Raw genomic sequence first — 20,010 nt, forward strand, 5'->3', positions numbered from 1 at the left:
TTCCTCATCCAGAGGAAGATGACTTTCTTGAATTTCAGTATATGTATTGATGTAATGATAAATTTAGCAGTAAGTGTCTTATTAAGTAAAAAAAAAATATTCATATTGATTGGATGTTTGCTTACAAAGGAAATTGCAGCTATATTTCAGATATCAGTGCTGCTCTGTGAGGAGAATGAAGGTAGGAAGTGTGGAGGGCCTTGCAATTTCTGGAGGCATGTTTTGATTATGATTCTCAGGGATTCTTCTCTTTTTTACTTGGATGCAAGTTAATGTAGTATAATGCTGAATGAAAATGCAGCTGGTGTTTACAAATAGCCTGTGGAGCTGTAGTCCATGATTCCTGTTTGATCTGGCAGTCTGCTGAAGGGAGCAGCTTGACTCCTCACCTCCGCCCCACTGCTGCCCCTTTCCCTCCCAGGTATTTGTGGATAAATACATTTAACTGCTGTTGACCATGCTTGGGAATGAACAGTTGCTGCAGGGACAAAGGACCTGGTATGAACCAGGCAATAAGCTGTGGTCCTGTAGAAGAGTCCAGTGATGCTGACAATGAGGAAGGGCAGAATTTTGAAAATTATGCAAGAAGCACCAAGCTGTAGATGCAGTCTTGTGGCCTAAGGAAGGGATTGGGTCACAACTCATTTAGTCTGTGGACTAGAAAATGGTGATATGGTCTGTGGTATCAGAGAGAGATGAGGAATAGCATATTTCTGCTTAGAAGGCTCAGAAATTCAGATTTCATCATAGTAAGGCAATAGCTGGACATTGGCCTTCTTCCCTGCCCACATTTTCTTCTCCTTGACCATGGGGAGTTCTAAAAGAAATTCTACGGGTTTTGGTTTAAAAGATGGTAGAAAAGTCAGACAAGCAGATTATGATAACTGTTCTCACCTCACTCTGTAATGTTTAATCAGGTAATGTATGGATTTCTGTAGGTGTGTTGATCCAGTCAGTAGAATTAATTTTATTATTACTTGGGGGAAAAAACAGTCATTTGCTTCTTTTTGCAGGTTGCTGGTCTCATATAGGAGACCCACAGGAGTGTCACTTTGAGGAGTGTATAGTTACAACCACCCCTTCCTTGATTCAGAATGGAACATACCGCTTCTGCTGCTGCAGTACAGACTTGTGTAATGTCAACTTCACAGAAAACTTCCCACCTCCTGACCCCACTGATACAACACCTTACAGTAAGTCAGATCTTTGTGTTTCTGTCTTTGCATGGTATAAAGATTTTAGGGAAAGAGCCTTCTTTTTGTGCTACTGTTAAATGTGAAACCTGTGATCTTTCTGTGTCACAGAGATGGCAAACAGAGCAGAGCCTTCCCTTAGGAAGTTTGTCACACTCATATTCCACATTGCTCCACAAATAATGAGCTAAATGCTTATAAGAGGATTGTTTGTATTGGCAACTGCTGAATACAATTTATATTTTTCAAAATGGTCTCTAATCTTGTGTGTTTTGATATTTGGATGCTCAACCTCATAAGCCTGTGCAGGTATTCAGAAGATTCATGACTTTGTTGAGAAGAGGCCAGTGGTTTCATTAACACTATGGTATCTTTGGAAAGTTTGGCCTGTCTGTTCAGTCATAAATCACAGGTAGTTTTGAGTGGTAGAACTGGTCTTGTATCACAAGTTCTCTCTAACAGTCTCTGAAATCTGACTTCTTTCTTTGACATATCTCTGGTAAGGGCTAACTTGGACATGCTGTTCAAAGAATATTAGTTTGAGCAATGTAATTTTCTTTTCAGTTATTTATTATCAAATCAGCCTAACATACAGATCCAAATCAAGGGATCACACCCCTTAACCTGGTAAGACAGAAGCAAGATCATAATTAGCAGGTACACTGTTACGCTGGGTTCCAAAAGTTAAGAACATGTAAAGAAGCTGAGTTAGTGGCCTAATCTAAACATTTGGATAACCTTCTCTAAATAAGAATTGTGAAAAGGAAGTTGAATAAAGTTAGGTATGTAAATGGAGGCACAACTGTTCTGTATGTCAAGAGTTCTTTATCAGTGGAAAGTATTTTGGGAAATGAAGGTGTGTAATTGGATAGCATTTACAGCTGTAGAATGCCAAAGGAATAGCTTGTGTTTAGGAATGATAGTGTTTGAATTAGCTTCAGTGTGAAGATGCTGATAGTTATCACTGGTGCTTTCTAAAATGGCTGTAGGGTCTGGTATTTGTAAGGACATTGGATCAAAATGAGGGTTTGGTTTGGCATGCTAAAAACCAGTGGTCTTTAACTTGGAAAGTGTGTACAGTATGAATGGGTAAAGAAGTTGCTAAAACATTTGGTTGACAGTACTGTTTGTAGAAGCAGTGAACAATGACCATTTGGAATCAGTGTCACTGTGCAGTGCAGAACAGACTGTGCTTGACTTTGGTAAGAGTCATGCCCAAATGTAACTGGAGTTAGTGTTGTGCAGGGAAATTAGACAGGAGGAAGAACACCTGTAAAGGTAATTCCTTGTCCCTTTCTGTCTCCCCAAAAGAGGAAGACCAGGGTATTACCAAATGATTTGGACTTGTTCTTCTCAAAGGATAAAAATTACAAGCTGAATTAATTCAGTTGTTGAGTGATAAGATCACCAAATAATTTTAAATGGATTTTTTGATACCAAAAGATCTATCTTGATTTGCAAAGGGGTGGGGGGGATGGGGTGGATTAAATCTGTAACACAGTCCTTAATTCACCCAGCTGTAATTGAATGCTGCAGTGTACATTTCTACTGACTCAAACTGTTTTGTGTTATTGTGTCACCTTCCATTTTCATAATAGGCAAATTTGGCTTTAGGCATAAGCACAAGCAAAGGAGGTTGCTTCAGAGCACAGTGTCTGTCTGCTTTGACTGGGCTAGGAGATGGAGATGGGCCATTCCAGCAGCAAGGATAGCCTTGTTTACCACTCTGGTGTTTTGTTTGTGAAGCTCTACCAATGCTGCATCTGACAGAGATGGGGCTGCTCCTGGCTCTTGACATCCAGCACTCTGGCAGCACCATTCTGGAGGTACAGGATACTTGAGAAAGCTGCAGGGGTGAAAAAACAGGGAGGCTGCAGCACACAGACCCCTGCAGTGTTACTGACCCACATTCCAAGTGCTGTTGTGTTCATGGTTTCTCAGCTCCTTCCAGAACCCATTTTGGTGCTGTAAGATTATATTTTGGCACGTATATTAAGTACAGAATTCTTACTTTGGCAAGGTTGAGTTTTTATAGAATTGTTGGGAAGCTTTGTATTAGTTACTGGATACCTTTCTTGGGCACTCTTCCAGCCTGTTATAGTTGACAGAGTGCTGTGAGGACATTAGCAAGGTTAGCTACACAGGCTGTGCTAATCTGTGTTTCCATACCTTTTAGATTATTAAATTGAACAGGTCACAGTCACATGGGAAATCTGCTGCAGAAGGTTAATTCACTATAGCCTGTGAACTGTAAGAGCATTATTTTTCTTCTGTATTTTTGATAAATAAAGTTCTTGAATGGCCCAAAGTAAGGTAGGAGACCTCCTGGAACTGTACTTATGATCCTGGAAATGTTGAAGTGGAGGTGATTGGTGTACAATTATGTGAAGCCTGATTAATTCAGCCAACAGTTAACTAAGTATTTGTAAATGGTTTTTTTTCTCATTTCCAGTGAAATCATACAGAATAAAAAGTTCCTGGAATGACAAGCAGGAATTCAGCTGTAGTTTAAAAACTAATGGAACTTGAAGACCTTGCTGATGATGCTAATCAATTTAAAGCTGAATTTTTAAGGAAAATTGCAGTTGTTCTTTTAAAGATGTTTCCTTGCAGCTATATGAAGGATCTGTGGAAACAGCAGAATACTGTTAGGCCCTTGAGCTAAATCCACCCAGAAAAAGAATGGAATAAAACAATTACTTTATACAATCTTTTGGTCGCCATTTTTCTATGATACTTAACAGTGGTGTGTTGAAAGATACAGCTAGACCATAAATGATTCAAGAAGACAAAATTAAGATCTTAATACATGTTAGATATATCAAATTATCATTGTCGTGACATATAGCAATTAGAAAAATTAAGTGTAACATTTAAGATAATGCCAATGTTGTTTTTAGGATGTCAAAACATTTATCTCACAACTGTATCTATCTGTATCTATCTATATGTGTAGAACAGAACAGTTTGTTGTTGTTTTTTTTTAATTTGTTTGATTAGAGTATAAATACATGTGATCCAACCTGTCCTGTAACAAAATTTTTATACAAATGAAAAATAACATTGAGGACAAACAGGTTCTAGAAGCCTGAAATTTAATCTTTACTGCTTTCTAATGCATAGCTGGTAATTTAAAACAATCATACATCTGAGTAGTCATAACATTCATCTCTTGTATCTTAAAGATAATCCAGGCAGATTTGAGTAGCTGTTGGTTGCTAATCCCTCCAGCTAGAATTTTGCAAATACTGTAGGATGGGTGATAGTCTAGAAGCCACAGTCTGGAGTTATTAAAAAGGCAGAGATTAAGATAGCTGTTTCCTGATGCCAGGAGAAATAGTGGTTGGAGAATGGTGTTTGTTTCTCATTTCAAGATTTGCCTGTGGAGTTTGGAGCTGCTCAAATGCAGATGTTCAGAAACAACCACTCATCCTCTATCTTCAACTTACACTTTTGCAAGACAAGGGAAAGTTGTGCTTTCTTCTTCTGTGATCAATCTCTCATGGATAGATTCACTCTTCTTCCATCTTATATTTTCAGCCAGTATACTCATATACCCCTTAACACTCTCCAAAAAGGGGCAACTGTGGCTTCCTGGGTCATTGTGTTGAGATGTATTTACTTTGTTTGCCTTGTCAAATATTTAGTTTGACATGCTAAATATCTGCCTGTTATGACTACAAAATGCCTCCTAAATTCTGAGACTGTTTTGAAGACAAATTTATTAGTTCTTCAATCATTCATAATAGCCAGTTAAATAGAAATTAAGTAGCTAAAGACTTAAATTATCTCTCTTGTTGGTCATAGATATATTGCTGTAATGAAACATTCACATTAAAATAACATCAAGATGAAAGAGCAATTTTTAATTATTTTTTCCCTCAAGGCTGCTTCCTGGTGCTGCAAATAAATTAATGTAGCAACAACTGAGTGTTAAGAATGTATTTTTCTATGACAGGTGATGTATTTGTGTGATATGTGGAAAAAATCCCTGGCAGCAACAGTTGAGCAGTTACTGGTACATGTGGTTGAATGTTATATAGGGTTTTCATCTCATAACAGCAAAAGGTGGCTGCTACTTTTGGAGGATTTAGGAAACCTCTTTTAAATAAGAGCGCTGAGTTTTGGATAGAAAGAGACCACCTCACACTGTCAAGGAAGTTATTCTTCACTCTGTAACACTGATAACAGGCTTATCTTTCCAGTGTAACCTTCTTGCCTCTCTTTGCCAGCCTTCTTGCTCTGTACATGAAATAGCTATGTAAAAGTCTGTCTTGAAGGGCTCATGGAATTGTATGGAAACTTTGACATACACTGCAATTAAAAAAAAAGAAGTAATTACAAATGTATGTGGCTGGGACAGGTTAATTATGGTAGTAATGAGACAGTTTTCATTTAACTATTGTTTTTGAGAGGCAGCAGTTAGACTTATGTAGCCGTGGGCATGTGGCCCAATCTAACTCCCACTGAAGCTGAATTAGATCATGTCAGGCTAATTTTGGAAAGTTGTAACCCTGCTCACTCTCAGTTGTCTTGAACTGCTTTTTCTGGAGAACAGCATCCAATATTAATTTATAATTGAAATGTATTTACTTCAGCTGGGTTGCAGCACCTGAGCAGCTAAGTTTGTAGCTGATGTTTAAGCTGGTCTTTAATTTCTGATCTGCCTAATCTAAAAAAAACACTCTGTAAATAAACTTTTTCCTTCATGTGCATTATTCTTTTTGTTTTCAGGTAATTTACATGTAAAGAGGAAATGACAAACCTTTGCAAGGTGGCAGATCTTGGGTTTTAAAAGATGAAGGTGGGAGTGATCTGCACAAGGATTAAAACTTGTACCCTTGAAATGATTGGGAGTCAGTGAGGCAGCTATTTCTTCAGTGAGGAGGCGTTCTACAGTAAAACAGTAATTAAGGGCCTAAATATTAAAAAAAAAAAAAGAAATTTGCTTTGAGACAATTAAGCATTTGATGCAAGAGGATGATACTGTGCCTCTGAGGAAGTTGCTTTAGGGGGCTGTAGAAAATGAAGTTGCTGAGCTGCTGAAGGAGACACCGGTGAATGTGCACGGAGATTTCTTAGTCCCTCTGTTAAGAGATTGTATGTGGAGCAGCTGATGGAGGGGGAAAACGAAATACAGGGCTTTTTTTAGCAATTTTTAAATATACTGGCTTCATTATGAAATATTAGGATTTTTAGCCAGCTGTTAACAAATGTGTGTTCTCCTGAACCTCCAATTTCTGTCTAAAATTTAGTGCTTAGTAGGGTGTTTTTGCTGTTTATTTTGTTACAGGAAACTAATTAACTGTGGAGGGGGCTGTGACACTGGGTACACATTGCTACAAATGCTTAGTGATAAGATTTCAGAAACGTGGGCTAATTAATGCTTTGTCTTGTATCATTGCAACTGAGGGAAAAGTGATGGTGGATTAGGGTTGGGGAGAAAGAGTAGAAGTGAAAGTTTTTGCAGGAAGCGCAGTATTAAAGCAATTGCTATAGAAGGTTATTTAGAAATTCAAGTGAAAGCCTTAGCTTCTGTAGAACCAGTGCAATGTTTTGCAAGTCTCTCAAGATAACTGGTAATGCTTGTCGAGTAACTTCAGCTTCCCATTAAAACTGAATCTATCAAAAGCAGAATCTCTTAAAGATTGTTGGTAGCAGCTCTTAGCTGTTCTAACTTCTAAGACATCATAGTCTCCTGAGATTAAATTTGAATCTTTACTGAATTTAAAAGTAAAGCTTTGATGTGAAATTGGAGTCTTGCATATGAAATGTTAGCTGTGAAGGCAAAACATACTTAGGCAGAAAACTGTATGTGTAAATTTTTTCTCTTACAGAAACATTTAATCAGGAAGATGAAATTGAAGTGTTTTACTTGCACTGACATTGAAATGTTTTGGAAATGTTTTTAAATTTCTTCTATGCACCAAACCCACAAAATGCTGAAAACCATGTTAAAAGAACAAACATGTTTGTTTGAAAAAGCAGAAACATTTCAAATATTATTTTTACAAAGACACCAATATCCCCAAACCCAAACACTCTTTTAAAATTTTTTCCTTTTACGAGTATGTTCCTTATTGCCTTGTCAGCCTCCTGTTGGAGCACGCTTGGTGGGAAAGGTAACTGCAGGAATTAGTAGTGCATTGGGACCTGGAAGGCCATGAGCAAGGATCTTCAGCAAAGTTCTCTTAAAAATATGCTGGAATCTAAATTTTTTTGGATGCGAGGTGGGATTTTTTCTATTTCTTGACATTGCAGTGTAGTGTGTTTGTTAAGTACTAGATCTGTATTTGTACTTTGTTTTAGGGGGCTAAATGTATTTTTCTTGAGTCCTTAGAGATTACAATTTCTCAAGTACCTGTGAGCATAACTTCTAGCTTATTCATTTGATACAATTGTCTGATCTGCATCTTTGTCACCCTTGAAGTAGCCTGCTTGTTTCTAGTACTCCACAGTGAATATTTTATTCATATTTAAGATCTAAAATTAAAAAGGGAAACACACATTTTTTGTAATGTAATCGCTGATTTTACCATCTTCAGTAATAGTGAAAACGTGCATTTTAAGTTAACCAATATCTGTAAATAAGTGATTCACAGTCTGTTATCATGTGCAGTTCCTGAGGCACTAATTTGCATCTCAGCTGGAAGTTACTTGCTTATGTTTTATGCACTTCTAAGACTTTAAAGATCTGCAAATATCTTTGGGTAATACAAATATAGTAATGATGCTCTTTCCATTTACTAGGAATGCTGTGTACTGTCACACTTTTATGTGTTGTATAATACATTCAATGTCATCTTTAGCTGATACCTTTTGTGACAGTGTGTGTTGGGGCTTTATTGTGAATGCCTTACAGACACAAGGTAAAAGTAGATAAGGCTTCTAGGAATTATACTTTTTCAGATTGCTCTAGTGGAAAGCTGGACTGTAAATAATAAAGGTACCAGATAAGGAATTGTTTCACCTCATCTCAAGGCAAAGTGGAGAGTAGACAAGGGTGCTATACTTTTTATGTCTTTATTCACATGCTGCAGTATGCACTATAATACATATATGCCAAATCATCATTATTCTAAACAAACCCTATGCTGCTACTTAGTACAAATAATTTGGGAAATAGGTAGGAGAGCTCTCTGGAAGGCAGACTGACATATCAGTGCACTTTTGGATGACATAGATCAACAGGCTTTCCAATGGTGATAGGCTTCAGTAACTATTGCTCAAATGTTTTAAGGCGGGTGCTGTAAATTTTAATATTTCAGTGGGAGTTAAGACTACAGCTCTGTGAAAGCATTTCTCCTTTAAAGACTCATGAAATTTGTTTAGGTAACTCTGCTCAACAAAGCATACTCAACTGAATTAGCCAAGGTAGTGTACATTGAAGTCATTGCCAAGCAAAATGGAAACACTGTTTATGTTTTGTGGATGTTCTGCTTGTCTGTGTCCCTGTGCTTTTTCAAATGTTTATTTTCACGTTGGCTGTGTTGATCTCCTGCTTTCCCTGTCTTGTCATGCTAAAGGCTCTTTGCACTGAGCCAGAACGGCAGAAATGGCTGTGCACAGGCTGCTCTGTGGCTCCAGCTCCTGACAGAGGGCATTAGCTTCAAAGTACTGCAGTTGTGTCTCCCTGGGCAGCCTGGAGCTGCTGGGCTTGCTGTGAACAGTTTCTCACAACCCCCTTTGTCCTGCCGTGTTACCCACAAAGGATTCCTCAGGAATTTTAGCATGGCTCTGCTCTGGTTTTCTTGAACAGTTTTGCAATGAATGGAGTTAAGATTAAAAGGCACAAGAGCTCTGTGAAGTTTGATTATAAAGCACTGCTAGGTGTTGCCAGCTACTACTAATAAATTCCTACCCTATGCCCAGCACAGTAATAGCCTTTGTCCTCAGACTACTGGCATAGTAAGAGGCAGACTTGGGACTGGAGCTGTTAAGTGCAAAACAGAAGATCACTTATAAATATTGGGTCATTTGGTGTTCAGTGCTATTGGGCTCATCTGTGTAGAACAGTGTTTAGATCATGGAAAACCTTTCATGTCTTTTTCTTGCTCCTTAATTAGACATTTTCAGTAAGCCTCACTTGTTTCTGTACTATGTGCTAGTTTGCTGACAAAAATCTGATTCTCTGTCATGGTTTTGAAATAGATACAATTTATAAAGAAAGCTTCAGGTTCTTGGCATTTGATTTAGAATAACCTGTTAGCCAAGCTGCTTTTCAGTCTTACCTGAGTTGCAGCTGTAGCTCTGCACAATGCCTCAGAGGAGACTGAAAGTCCAGACAGACACTTAAAATGCTGGCCCTTCAAAGTTGGTCATTAATCATGTTTCCTTATTGAGCTGTTTTTGATAATTTTTTTTTTTTCTTTATATGAAAAATAATGTGGTCCAGAAAATCCAATATATTACTTAACATTGATTTCTGGCTACTTTCCTTATGATATAGCAATCACTGTATCTTCAGAGAGAGTGAGCTATCTGGAGGTAAAATGCTAATGACAGTCGCACGATCCTTGGAGCTCTAGGTAAATAAAGCATTTGCTGTTAAGAGTGTGATGTTGTTTCTAAGGACACTTGAATTACTTTTAGACAAAAGAGCTAGAATTTTGTAGGTTAGCTGCCAGGTGGCTCCTGTGGAGCAGAGGCTGGTGCAGAGCAGGGTGTGGGTGGAGATGGCAGCATTGCCCCCAAAGCAGGGAGCAGAGCTGCAGGCAGCCCTTGCTGGGTTGGATCTGGCTTGCAGGTGCTGCAACCAGAGCCTCAACTTGAGACTGTGCTTATCTTTGTATATATGCACTAAGAGACTCTTCTTTGTGGATTTGATTTCTTTCTCAGCTGTGCGGGTGGACCACCTTCTGTTGGGGGTAGAAAAAGGGTTAGGAGCTATACTTGATGGAAGCCTTGGATCATCTCTTTCCCTTCATCCTTTCATCATATCAGACAAAATCTTTGCATGTGGATGCATATTGGGGATCAGTGGTTTAAATTAGTTTTCCTTACAAGGAAAGGCTCACATCCTTATTAAAAGAGTGAATGGCAAATCAGCTAAGTGCCTCAAGTGTTTGGATTGTGAACATGTGACTAACTCTGGAATTCTCAATGTGAAGTTTCATAACTGGCCATCTAGGTCCTGACATATGTCATCCTTGCTATAGATATCTCCATTATTTCTAAAGAACTGAAATGTCAGGGTTGTTTTGAAGTTGCCTGAGGTGATCTGTTGGCTTTCTGGCTAACAGAGTTCCTAGAGCATCCAGGGGAGCCAGAACAATCATTGTGCTATCATGGTTGTGTTACCCCTGATTATACACCACTTGCAGGCTTTTGCAAAGCTGCAATTTCTCAGATGGAATAACTCCTGTTGCTGTCCAAATGGAAGATGATGGCAGTGTATTCACTAAAATCTTGGTGAAGAGTCCTGTGGATGTAATTGTACTTAAACAGGGATTCAAGCTGATACCAAAGTCTGTTTATATTTGTGTTGGTTGTATAATGAAGAAAGCTTTCTGTGGCTAATAGGTCAGACTAGGGTGTGGTGAGTTCCTGAAAAAGTTATAAAGAGACCTGAATGAAGTTACAAAGAATAAAAAAGAATAAAAAGTTCCTCAATCCATTACTACTTTTGTATACCCATACTGAGTATTTCTTTGTCTTTTTATTTTATCTTGGTATTTTGTGGTGTTACTTTTCTTAGTCATGTTGCAGTTTTCTTTCTCTGATAGGTTTGGGAATGTTCCTTTCTTTCTTATGTATTGAATTAGCTGTTGTTGATGTATACCATTCACAATTATTATTTTTGCTGGTTTGTATTTAATAAATAAAATGAATGGTGAGGTGTTGCTATGGACACTAATACATAAGCATTAGAGTTAGGACACCAAGTGTTGTGTCTATTTTTGTGTGCGACAGAGACCTTTTTTGCCTTGTTGTAATTCTCATTTGGACTGCATTTTGTGATAGGAGATCTCATTTTTCATGTCAGCTGTTTGAGGTCTGCAGATGTTTTTTTTTGTACTTTAGCTTCCATGTTTTCAATATCAGAATAGGTATTGATCTTTCAAAAAGCCAAACATCAGATTTATTTAGATAGTCCATACATTTCTTTCTCAGAAGACCTGGTTTGTTTATCAGTGTTTTATTTTTGGGTATGAGATGTTTTCTTCTGCAACACATTTCTTAATTTGAAAGAAATCAATATAATAATTAGCCTTAAAATATAACTTACTGAGTTTCACCCTGTTTCAGTTTGTGTTCTATACTTCCATGCAGAATCAATTAATGGAAAAACATTTGCTGTATAGATATGTGTGAGAGACAGAGTTAGGAATTCAATCTTTAAGGGCAAGGAATGTACTGAAAGAGGGAAGTGTGAAGATTTTCCATTACTTTTGTTTTTGTTTCTTTTTTTTTTAATTGTGCTTTAGCTTTTTTCTCTTATTTTGAAGTAGAAAGAGTTGTAATTTTCTTAGAGATGTGAGTAAAGACTTCTTTTTCTAAGACATTAATATCAAATTGCAGTGAGATAGGAGTTTATGATCCAGTTCTTTTAAACTCCTTTGACATTCCAGTGAGGTGGACTCAGATGTTGAATCACTACAGTTTAATGCATTTATTTGAAAGATTGAGCCTTTCAAAATACTGCATATATGTTTCTTGGCATTATTATTTCTTGAAAGCTTCTGGAGTACCACTGAATGATATTATACAGCTTTTGACTTTGGCCTGGAGTTTTGCCTTCCCTCGGCCTGGTGGCATGAGGCTCATTTAGGATCTGCTTGCAGGCCTCTAAGTGTTTTCTGAGTCTAGCAAAAAAATTCCTTGTTCCAGACATTGGTATTGACTTAAAGGTATATAGTTGGAGCAAGGGTGTAAGGTATCCTTGCATCCTGTGTGAAAACACTTCTCACTTTTGTAATGCTGGAGCAGGAAATACAAGTGTTGGAGCTGTAGCAGTGAAAGTAGTTCTTTCCCCATATGCCAAATAAAAATATTTCTTTTTCTCTTATTTCTTTTTCTCTTTGAGTTGTGGTTCAGTGCACTTTCTGTCTGTGTTCACAAGCTGATGTGTCTGTCTGAAGGAATATACTGCTGATATGTGCTCTAAACAGCTGAACCAACTGTATGGAGCCACTGTGATCATTTTTGCTTGGCTGTAGCTGTTTCTCCTACTGAAGCATTAACCTACTCTAAAAGTAGTGGTGCATGTAGAAATAGAGCTTTAAACCCCAATAAATTAGTACTAGTGTATTAAAACAGAAGCACAATTTTTATGTATGTATTCCTTTGACCTGGGGGGTTTTTCTCTTAAAAAAAATGAAAACCGATATAATACACACATAAAAACTTCAAAAAGAAGCAAAACCCAAATCCACCCCCTGCTCCCCAATAGAAAAACCAGACAAAATAACCCCCAAGCATGGAGAAAATAGCCACATTCACACCAACATGAACTCCTGACAGGGTAGACATTCAAACTGCAGGAAATACAAATTGGTTGTATTCAAACTGTGGTTCTGTTTTTCTCCATTTCTGTTCTCTGAGGATATAATTGCAGTGACTAAGGCAAAATGGATGATGCTGAGCCTCAGTGGATTGCACTGAGCAGTGTTCTTCCTTTGGATGCAATTCCAGACTGCTGTTTCACAGTGCTGTGGGAAAGCAGAGAGAACATGGTGCCAACTTACTGCAAATTAAGGCACGGAAGGCCAGAGAAATCAGTGACAGATGAACATTCAGAAAATATTTTAGCTGGTTTTTTGAGAAGTTTTTTCAGTGAGTCTGAAGAGTTACTTGAGTTTCTCTGTATCAGCAGGGTCAGCAGCCCCATCCTGCCCTGGTTACTTGCAGGTGAGGCTGGGCTGTGCCCCCCATTGTGGGTTTGGGGGAGCCCTGCTCACCCTGGGTGAGCCACTCCCAGCTGCAGAGCCATTCATGGCATCTGTGGAGCAAGCTGGAGCTGTGTGGGGGTGAAATAAGTAGAGACTGCAGGCAGGAGCATCACACACACATCTCTGAGTGCTGTGCCAGGCACTCTGGGGCTGCTGTCCCAGGCCCTGCCAGCCCTGCTCAGGCTGGCCCAGGCACACAGAGCCCAGGGAGGTGCAGGCTGTCCCTGGCCAGCTTTGGAGGGTTAAATGGGACACTTCTGCCTGGCACCAAGAGAATAGTGAGTAAGAGCAGTGGGAGGGAGTGCATCAAGGAAAAGGTTTAAATTAATTTGAGATTTCAGTGTTTGGAGGGGAAAATTTTCATAATAGTCTTGAAATGTTAGATACCTGTGATGAAGACAATAATAAATATTGGTAAGGGAGGGGAAACTCATAAATTGTGAATCCTTGATTTCACTAGATATTCCAGAATAGACCAAGGGAAATAAAGTACTAAAGATATCAGTCTGAGCAGGTTCTCCCAACTCTGTTGAGCTTGATCCTACACTGAGCTGGTGTGTAACACTATAGTCTGTAGAAGACTACTCAGAGCAGGGAGTGGAGTTGAGCACAGTCCTACATTTAAGAAGACTCTGGCTGTGTTGTCACTGTGCCATGATTGCTGTGGAACAAAAATTTCCTGTTGTATAAGGGGACACAGCACTAAGTATTTGATTAGCTGAGATCGTGTGTCCCCTAAATGTTCATCACATGTTCATTTTCTGCCTGCACACTTATACGTGAGTTGGTAGGTGGACATAAGCAGGTAAATTTAGAGCTTTTTCTAGTTTTTTCTACCTGTATAAGAATTGAAATTACCACTTTTTAGGCATTGATAGTGCTTAGGCCAAAGCTGATGAGTAGCCTAGCACATTTGATGCCAGAAGCGTGACATGAATTCCTTGCCCTGCCTTTGTAATCACTGTAATGGGTGATCTTATTCCCAAAAGTGCTGTTGGCATAATGCCAGCCTGTGTTATAATAGAGCAATTGAAATGAGATTGGAAGGCAGGCTTTTCCATTCTTTCTAGATGCTTATGGAATGAAACAGTTACAGGTAGGTGCAGGTTTTTGTGAGAAGCAGGTATGTTCTTGCAAATGCCATCAGCTTCCACCTCTAATGGAGCTATCTTTTGATTGTTTGGTGGAAATGTGGTCAAGTACTTGACAACTTCATACATTTTTGCAGTGGACTGTGCTCCTGACAGACCTTCCCAGGTGTTGAAACCTTTCAGGAAATGGCAGCTTAGAAAGAAAAGTAGAAAGTGTGTTGTGTAAGTGTCATGAAACTCACAGAACACTTGGATTTCCTTTTTTAAAGGATAGATTGGGAACCAGAACTCTTGTCTAAAACAATAATAAGACAATATCCTCTCAGAGGCATAACTGGTGCAATTACCTGTGAGTTGTTACAAGGAATAAGCAAGGAAAAAAAGGGAAAAAAAAAACCCAACTATGAAACTGTAGTTAAGGCTGAAAGCATGGAGTTGATTTGCAATCATAAATCCTCATTTTTGTCCTGCTTATGTATATTCACTTTGAGGAGGCTTACAGAGTTGCATATTCCTAAATCTAGACTAGTGATTGAGGGTGTCTTAAATTTCAAGTGACCAAACTAGGATGTGTTAAAAGTGTCTTCAATGAAGTGTAGAAATGCTTTGATGGTGACCAGTTGGGAACCAGAAGAGCCATTTGAAAACCTTGCCTATAGCTGCATATATTTTGTGATGTGTTAAAGCAGGAGCACCTGTCAGAAAGGAGTCTGTCACAAGTTTAATTTTGGGTTTTTTTGTTTTGCAAAAAAAGATTTCTACTTGCTTAATGGGACTTGAGGTTTTTGCCTTTCATTTAATAGGATTTCATGGTACGGTCAGGATTTGAGTAAATTAGATTGACAGAAGACTTCTTTATATTCATTTTTTAAAAGGCTCCTTTTTCCATTGTAATTTCTACAGCATCTGTGTAAATAAGTGTCTTGTGAAGGTTTTAGACTTACAGTTTAATTGTACAGCATCATTGAAACAGCTGAAACCAATACTCAATGCTGTGACCAGTTCAGGGATTCATTTAAGAAAGTTTTTATTATGGAAAATATGTTTAAAGTAGAAGAGTTACAGAAGCCATATCATTCAATATGTTTTATTCAGTCTGTGAAGTTCATCTAGCAATCATGCAGATTCCAACATCATTTGCAAGTCATTTCCATAGGATTATGAAATGTCTCCTCATGACCTATTCAGATTTGTGTTGAAATATTTATTCCTGGTTTGAAACAAGTTTGTTACTGTAGGGCAGACAGAACATGTTATACAAGTGAAGTCAGCTGTAACACGAATTGATAGCTTTGATGCCAGCCTTTGTACTTGATGGATGTATATTTATTTTGGCAGGGATGTTGCCTCAGATATGGTCCTTCCTCCCTCCCATGGCCTCCCTGCTGGCTGCTGGAGCTCAGCAGAGCCATGGCTGTGCAGCACAGCTGTTGGGCACTGCTGGGCTGGAACAGCACCTGGGAGTAGGAGGCAAGGGATGCCTGAGCTGGCACTTGTGCTGCAAGAGCTGAACATCAAACGGTGTCTATATTTCATCTGAAATCAAGCACTTAGATCTGTAGAGGGATTTTGCATAAGTGCAAACTAAGGATTGCTATTTATCATTATTGCCTTTTTCATCTTCATGCTATTTTAAAGTAATCAGAATAACCTTTGAAGTTAGGGGAGGTACTGTTTTTCCCATTATATAACTAGCTAACATAAAGCACTAAGAAGCAAAGTAACCTACCTAAGATCAGGCTGTTCTGTGTCAGAGCCAGAAACACAATCTAAGTTTCTCTTTGTTTTATATTTCAAGTTCTGGAAATTTTTTCTTTCCTTTAGGAAAAGAAAATGCATTTACACATATCTAAGGTGCACTTGTGTGCCCTCATACAAGATGCAGTTTTCTGTTTGAAGAAGGTCACTGCAGCTGGTGCCTTGGAAGCAGAAGCTGTGTGGCACAGGAGGTTATTGATTTTGCTGGGGTCCTCGGGAGGTTAAAGCCTTTCTCCTCTCTGGGCCTCTCACTGTGTCAGCTCCTGCCCTGCCACGTGCTGGCCCTGCCACTGCCTCTTCCTCACAGGATTGTCAGGTTCCCACAGCCTTTTCTGTCCTTTGTTTCCTTCTGCTTGAGGATGTCCCCAAATAGCTGTACCTCCTATCTGTGCAGTATCTTTGAGAGGGAGGCTCTTCCTGCCCGGAAACCATCTGAATCTCCATTTAAGCAAGGACAGTAGAGGGAAACAGCCCTTGCTATGGCCTCTCAGCTGGGAAGGAGAGGTGGCTTTCAGCAGGAACCAGGAGAGGTTCAGCTGCTCTGCCACCCTTCTCTGCTCACCAGCAGTGTCCTCAGGGATGGCCTGTGCTGGGTGGAACAGAGTGAGGAACAGGACTGAGACTCTGAGGCACCGATGCAGACTGAGTGAGACTGCCAGTGGTCCTGGGGAAGAGAAGGGGAGATGCTGTTCACATGTTCTGCAGGCGCCCTAGAGTGAGGCAGGAGGGGGAATTCTGTCTGATCCCAACTTTCTGCTTCATCACTCAATTCCTTCTAATAACCATTTCATCTGGGACATACCTGGTAATACCAACCAGTACGATGCTAGAGTATAGAGAAATGTAATGGTTATTTTCATCTTAAAATTATGGAAGACTTCAAAAATATTTTTCCAGTCCTAGAAAAAGCATTTGCTAAAGTTAGAATATGGCCAGGTAGAGATGATGATTGGGGAAAATAAGAGAGTAAGTAGGTAGGATTAATGGGAAAACAGGACGTGTACATTCACGTTACATTCTCCTTCTAAACCATGATAGCAAGAGCTAGAGCAGATGTGTACCTTTTGGCAAAATACAGGCATTGTCTGAATTTGTATTAGCCAGACAAAACAATCTTTTACTAAGTGTGAATGTTTCTAAAATATCAGACAGGTTTAACGCACAACTTTGTAGTGTAAGCCTTCAAATTTAAATTTACAAAACCTGTTATATACAAGAATGTATGCTCTACAGAGTTGTACTAGAAGTACAGAAATATGTTCCTGAATTAAAGAGAGTAGGAGAAGTTAAGTTTTAGTACTATAATACTTGCTACACTTGAGGATTACACTTGAGGATTACAATATTAAGCTGATTTAGGGTATTACATCTGGAATACCAGGACATAAACCAATCGTATAAGGAAAGATTTTGTCAGAACTCGTTCTTACCCTGTTTGTATTGATCTTGGGCTTCTACTTGAAACAGGTTGGCCGCCTAAAATTGTGCTATAATTCAGATTTCATTGCATGCTTAGGGAAATGTTTTGGAATAAACACCCTGTATAATCATGTCTTTTAATAAAATCAGTTCATTCTTCATTGCCCGTTGCTAAGGTTGACAAGAGAGAAGAGCTATTGCTGGAAGGCAGTGAGGGGAGGTGTGCAGCTGTGCTGCCAGGCCGCAGGGCTCGGTGTCCCTGCCCACGCGGGAGCAGCAGCACAGCTCTGGCCGTGCCTGGGAACGGAGGCGCTGCCCCTCCCTCGGGTGTGCCCGGCTGGGACCTGCTGGGACAGGCCCAGCGTCCCGCCCTGCCGGCCCTGCCTCCCTTCCCACCGCGGAGGGTGCCGGCGGGGCCTGGGTGTCTCTGGGAGCAGGGCAGCCCGACTGCCGGGCGGACGGCATTCCTGGCCTTCATCGCTCCTGCAGACATGAAAAATGCAGCACCAGGGGTCTGAGCTGCCTTTCCTGAAGGATCTGAGGGGTTGGCTGGTAGCTCATCCGTATAAAAACAGGCGTTTCAGTGTTTTGATGTAATTTTTTGGGCTCTATTTTTGGTGCCTGGGAACATTACAGACATGGAATATGTGGCTATTCAGCCTGTTGGAATTAAAATAACTTCAAATATCTTTAAAGAGGCTTTCCGAAGCGCTCATTTTTTTCCATTGCAGCACATGTAGTTTTTGATCCAGTGCATTGCAGAGGCTGGAAGTGTGCCATGTTAAAGCTGGTGTTACCATTTGGTTTGATAAGCAGGAAGTCCTGTTGGTCCAAGATGAATGTAAGGGGATAATGTAAATGTTATTTTCAGCCTTTTTATTAAAAAACATTTTTCTGACTTTTGTTTCAATATGGAAGATGTCCCCAGTATGTTGTTAAGTGCTCAAATTAGCTTTCCATTTAGCTTGAAGGTAAAGTTGAGGTGTACTCAAAAACAGTTTGACTATAGAAGCAAGATACTTCTTTTATCTCTCTCTAGTAATCAAATATTTATTGGTATATAGGGAACTTCAGAAAGAATAACCTAGATTTAGTTTTGTGTTAGGGTTGCTATTTATTTTACATACATCATGATTATAAGGTTCTATTCAGTAGTGTTAGAAATTATACTGAAGATCTCTGAACTCCCAGAAGAAAAGGCAGGAAGAGAAGTTTTGTTGGGTTTTGATGAACTCATTAATTTCTTCTGCACACGTGACAAGTTGCTAATTCACCTCTCTGTATCTAGTCATCAAAGAAAGAGCACTTAGGGATTTCATAACCCACTCTCCTGCCAAAGACATTACCACTCTTGCTTCATTTTTGATTTTGATGTATCATGGCAATCTTCAGCATCAAAAAAACCTCCAGATTGGGTGCTTGGTGGCAGCCAGTACACCAGAGAAGGACAGAGGAGGGCTTTTAGAGACAAAGCTTGCATTCAAACTACATTTTCCAGCAGCAGATTTTTGAAGAGAGATCTGCCTGCTGAAACTCTGCCACCACGGATGACTGACTTCCAGCTATAGCAGGATTCCTCTGGAGCACATTATGGGAAATAAATTTTACAGCCCAAGATGTTTTGAGGCATTCACTGAGGAGGCAGATGGATCTGTAATGCATGAGTGACAGGTTTTGATGTTACTGCAAGTCTCATGAGAGACTGGTGCTTTCTGACATCCAGGTTCCACACAGTGATGTGATTATGTGAAAAGTGCATTAAAATTTTAGCTCTCCCGATGTGGGGAAAAATATGAAAAGATTGTCATAAAGGGCACCTTATGACAATGAGTTTATAAAATTTTATATAAAAAGTTAAAATCAGTCAAATATGATGATGCTGAGTGCAAAGTGGAAACATATTTGTGACTGTTTAAATCTTTTCTTCAAACACTGTAATGATTGGAAGCAAGTGCAAATTATCTGTTTCATCTAAGCCAATAGACTAGAAACCAGAGGCTTGCTGTTAAGTCCAGGGAAAACATCCATTTTCAGTTATGAAAGAAAACTGCCTTAGGGTTATGGATTGGCAGGATTATTCTGTTAAAGAATGTTGCACCATCTCCCACAAAAAATACAGTTCCCATTGTGTTTTCCATCTGTGTGTGCACTGTGCTTCCATAGAAGTTATCTTGCCAACTTCATTGTGCCTTCAAGTGCCTCCAAAATTTTATGTGAAAGAGTAGTTCCTAAACTTAACTTTGGTTTAAGTATTGGAGATGGTCATGTTTATAACATTTTGTAGTCCTACTACAAAATTTTGACATGGATCTTAATTTTATTAATAATTTGTCAAATGCTTACAGAAAGATGCAAACTTACCTCTTATACATGGGTTCATAAAACAGAATTAGGGTAATAGTTGATTTAAAACATGCACCTGTAAAAGCTTAGGTCAATAGCAGAAGTTGTTAGGAAATGCTATTTTTTCCTTTCATCATTCTCAGCTATACATAGATTTAATAGAAAATTTGGAACAGCTCCTGCTGGAGTTTATTGTAAATGTCTGTAGACCATATTTTAAAGGTATTCCAACCTTGTAACTCCAACTGAACAAAAAATAATATGTTTAAATGTGTAGATGGGACTCTTGTTTTCATTATATGATAATCTGACCTG

General features: G+C 39.1%; 1 protein-coding gene across 2 annotated transcripts in view; it reads left to right on the plus strand.

Moving 5' to 3' along the window:
• Positions 1-20,010, plus strand: part of BMPR2 (bone morphogenetic protein receptor type 2) — a 104,251-nt gene that overhangs the window by 52,708 nt on the left and 31,533 nt on the right. For both annotated transcript variants that reach the window (XM_059475747.1, XM_059475746.1), the window contains exon 3: positions 1,014-1,193. In XM_059475747.1, coding sequence (XP_059331730.1) covers positions 1,014-1,193 — 180 coding nt within the window. The remainder of the gene's footprint in view (positions 1-1,013; positions 1,194-20,010) is intronic.

The sequence above is a fragment of the Ammospiza nelsoni genome, chromosome 7 (assembly GCF_027579445.1).
Source record: "Ammospiza nelsoni isolate bAmmNel1 chromosome 7, bAmmNel1.pri, whole genome shotgun sequence".
In the NCBI taxonomy this organism is placed as follows: Eukaryota; Metazoa; Chordata; class Aves; order Passeriformes; family Passerellidae; genus Ammospiza; species Ammospiza nelsoni.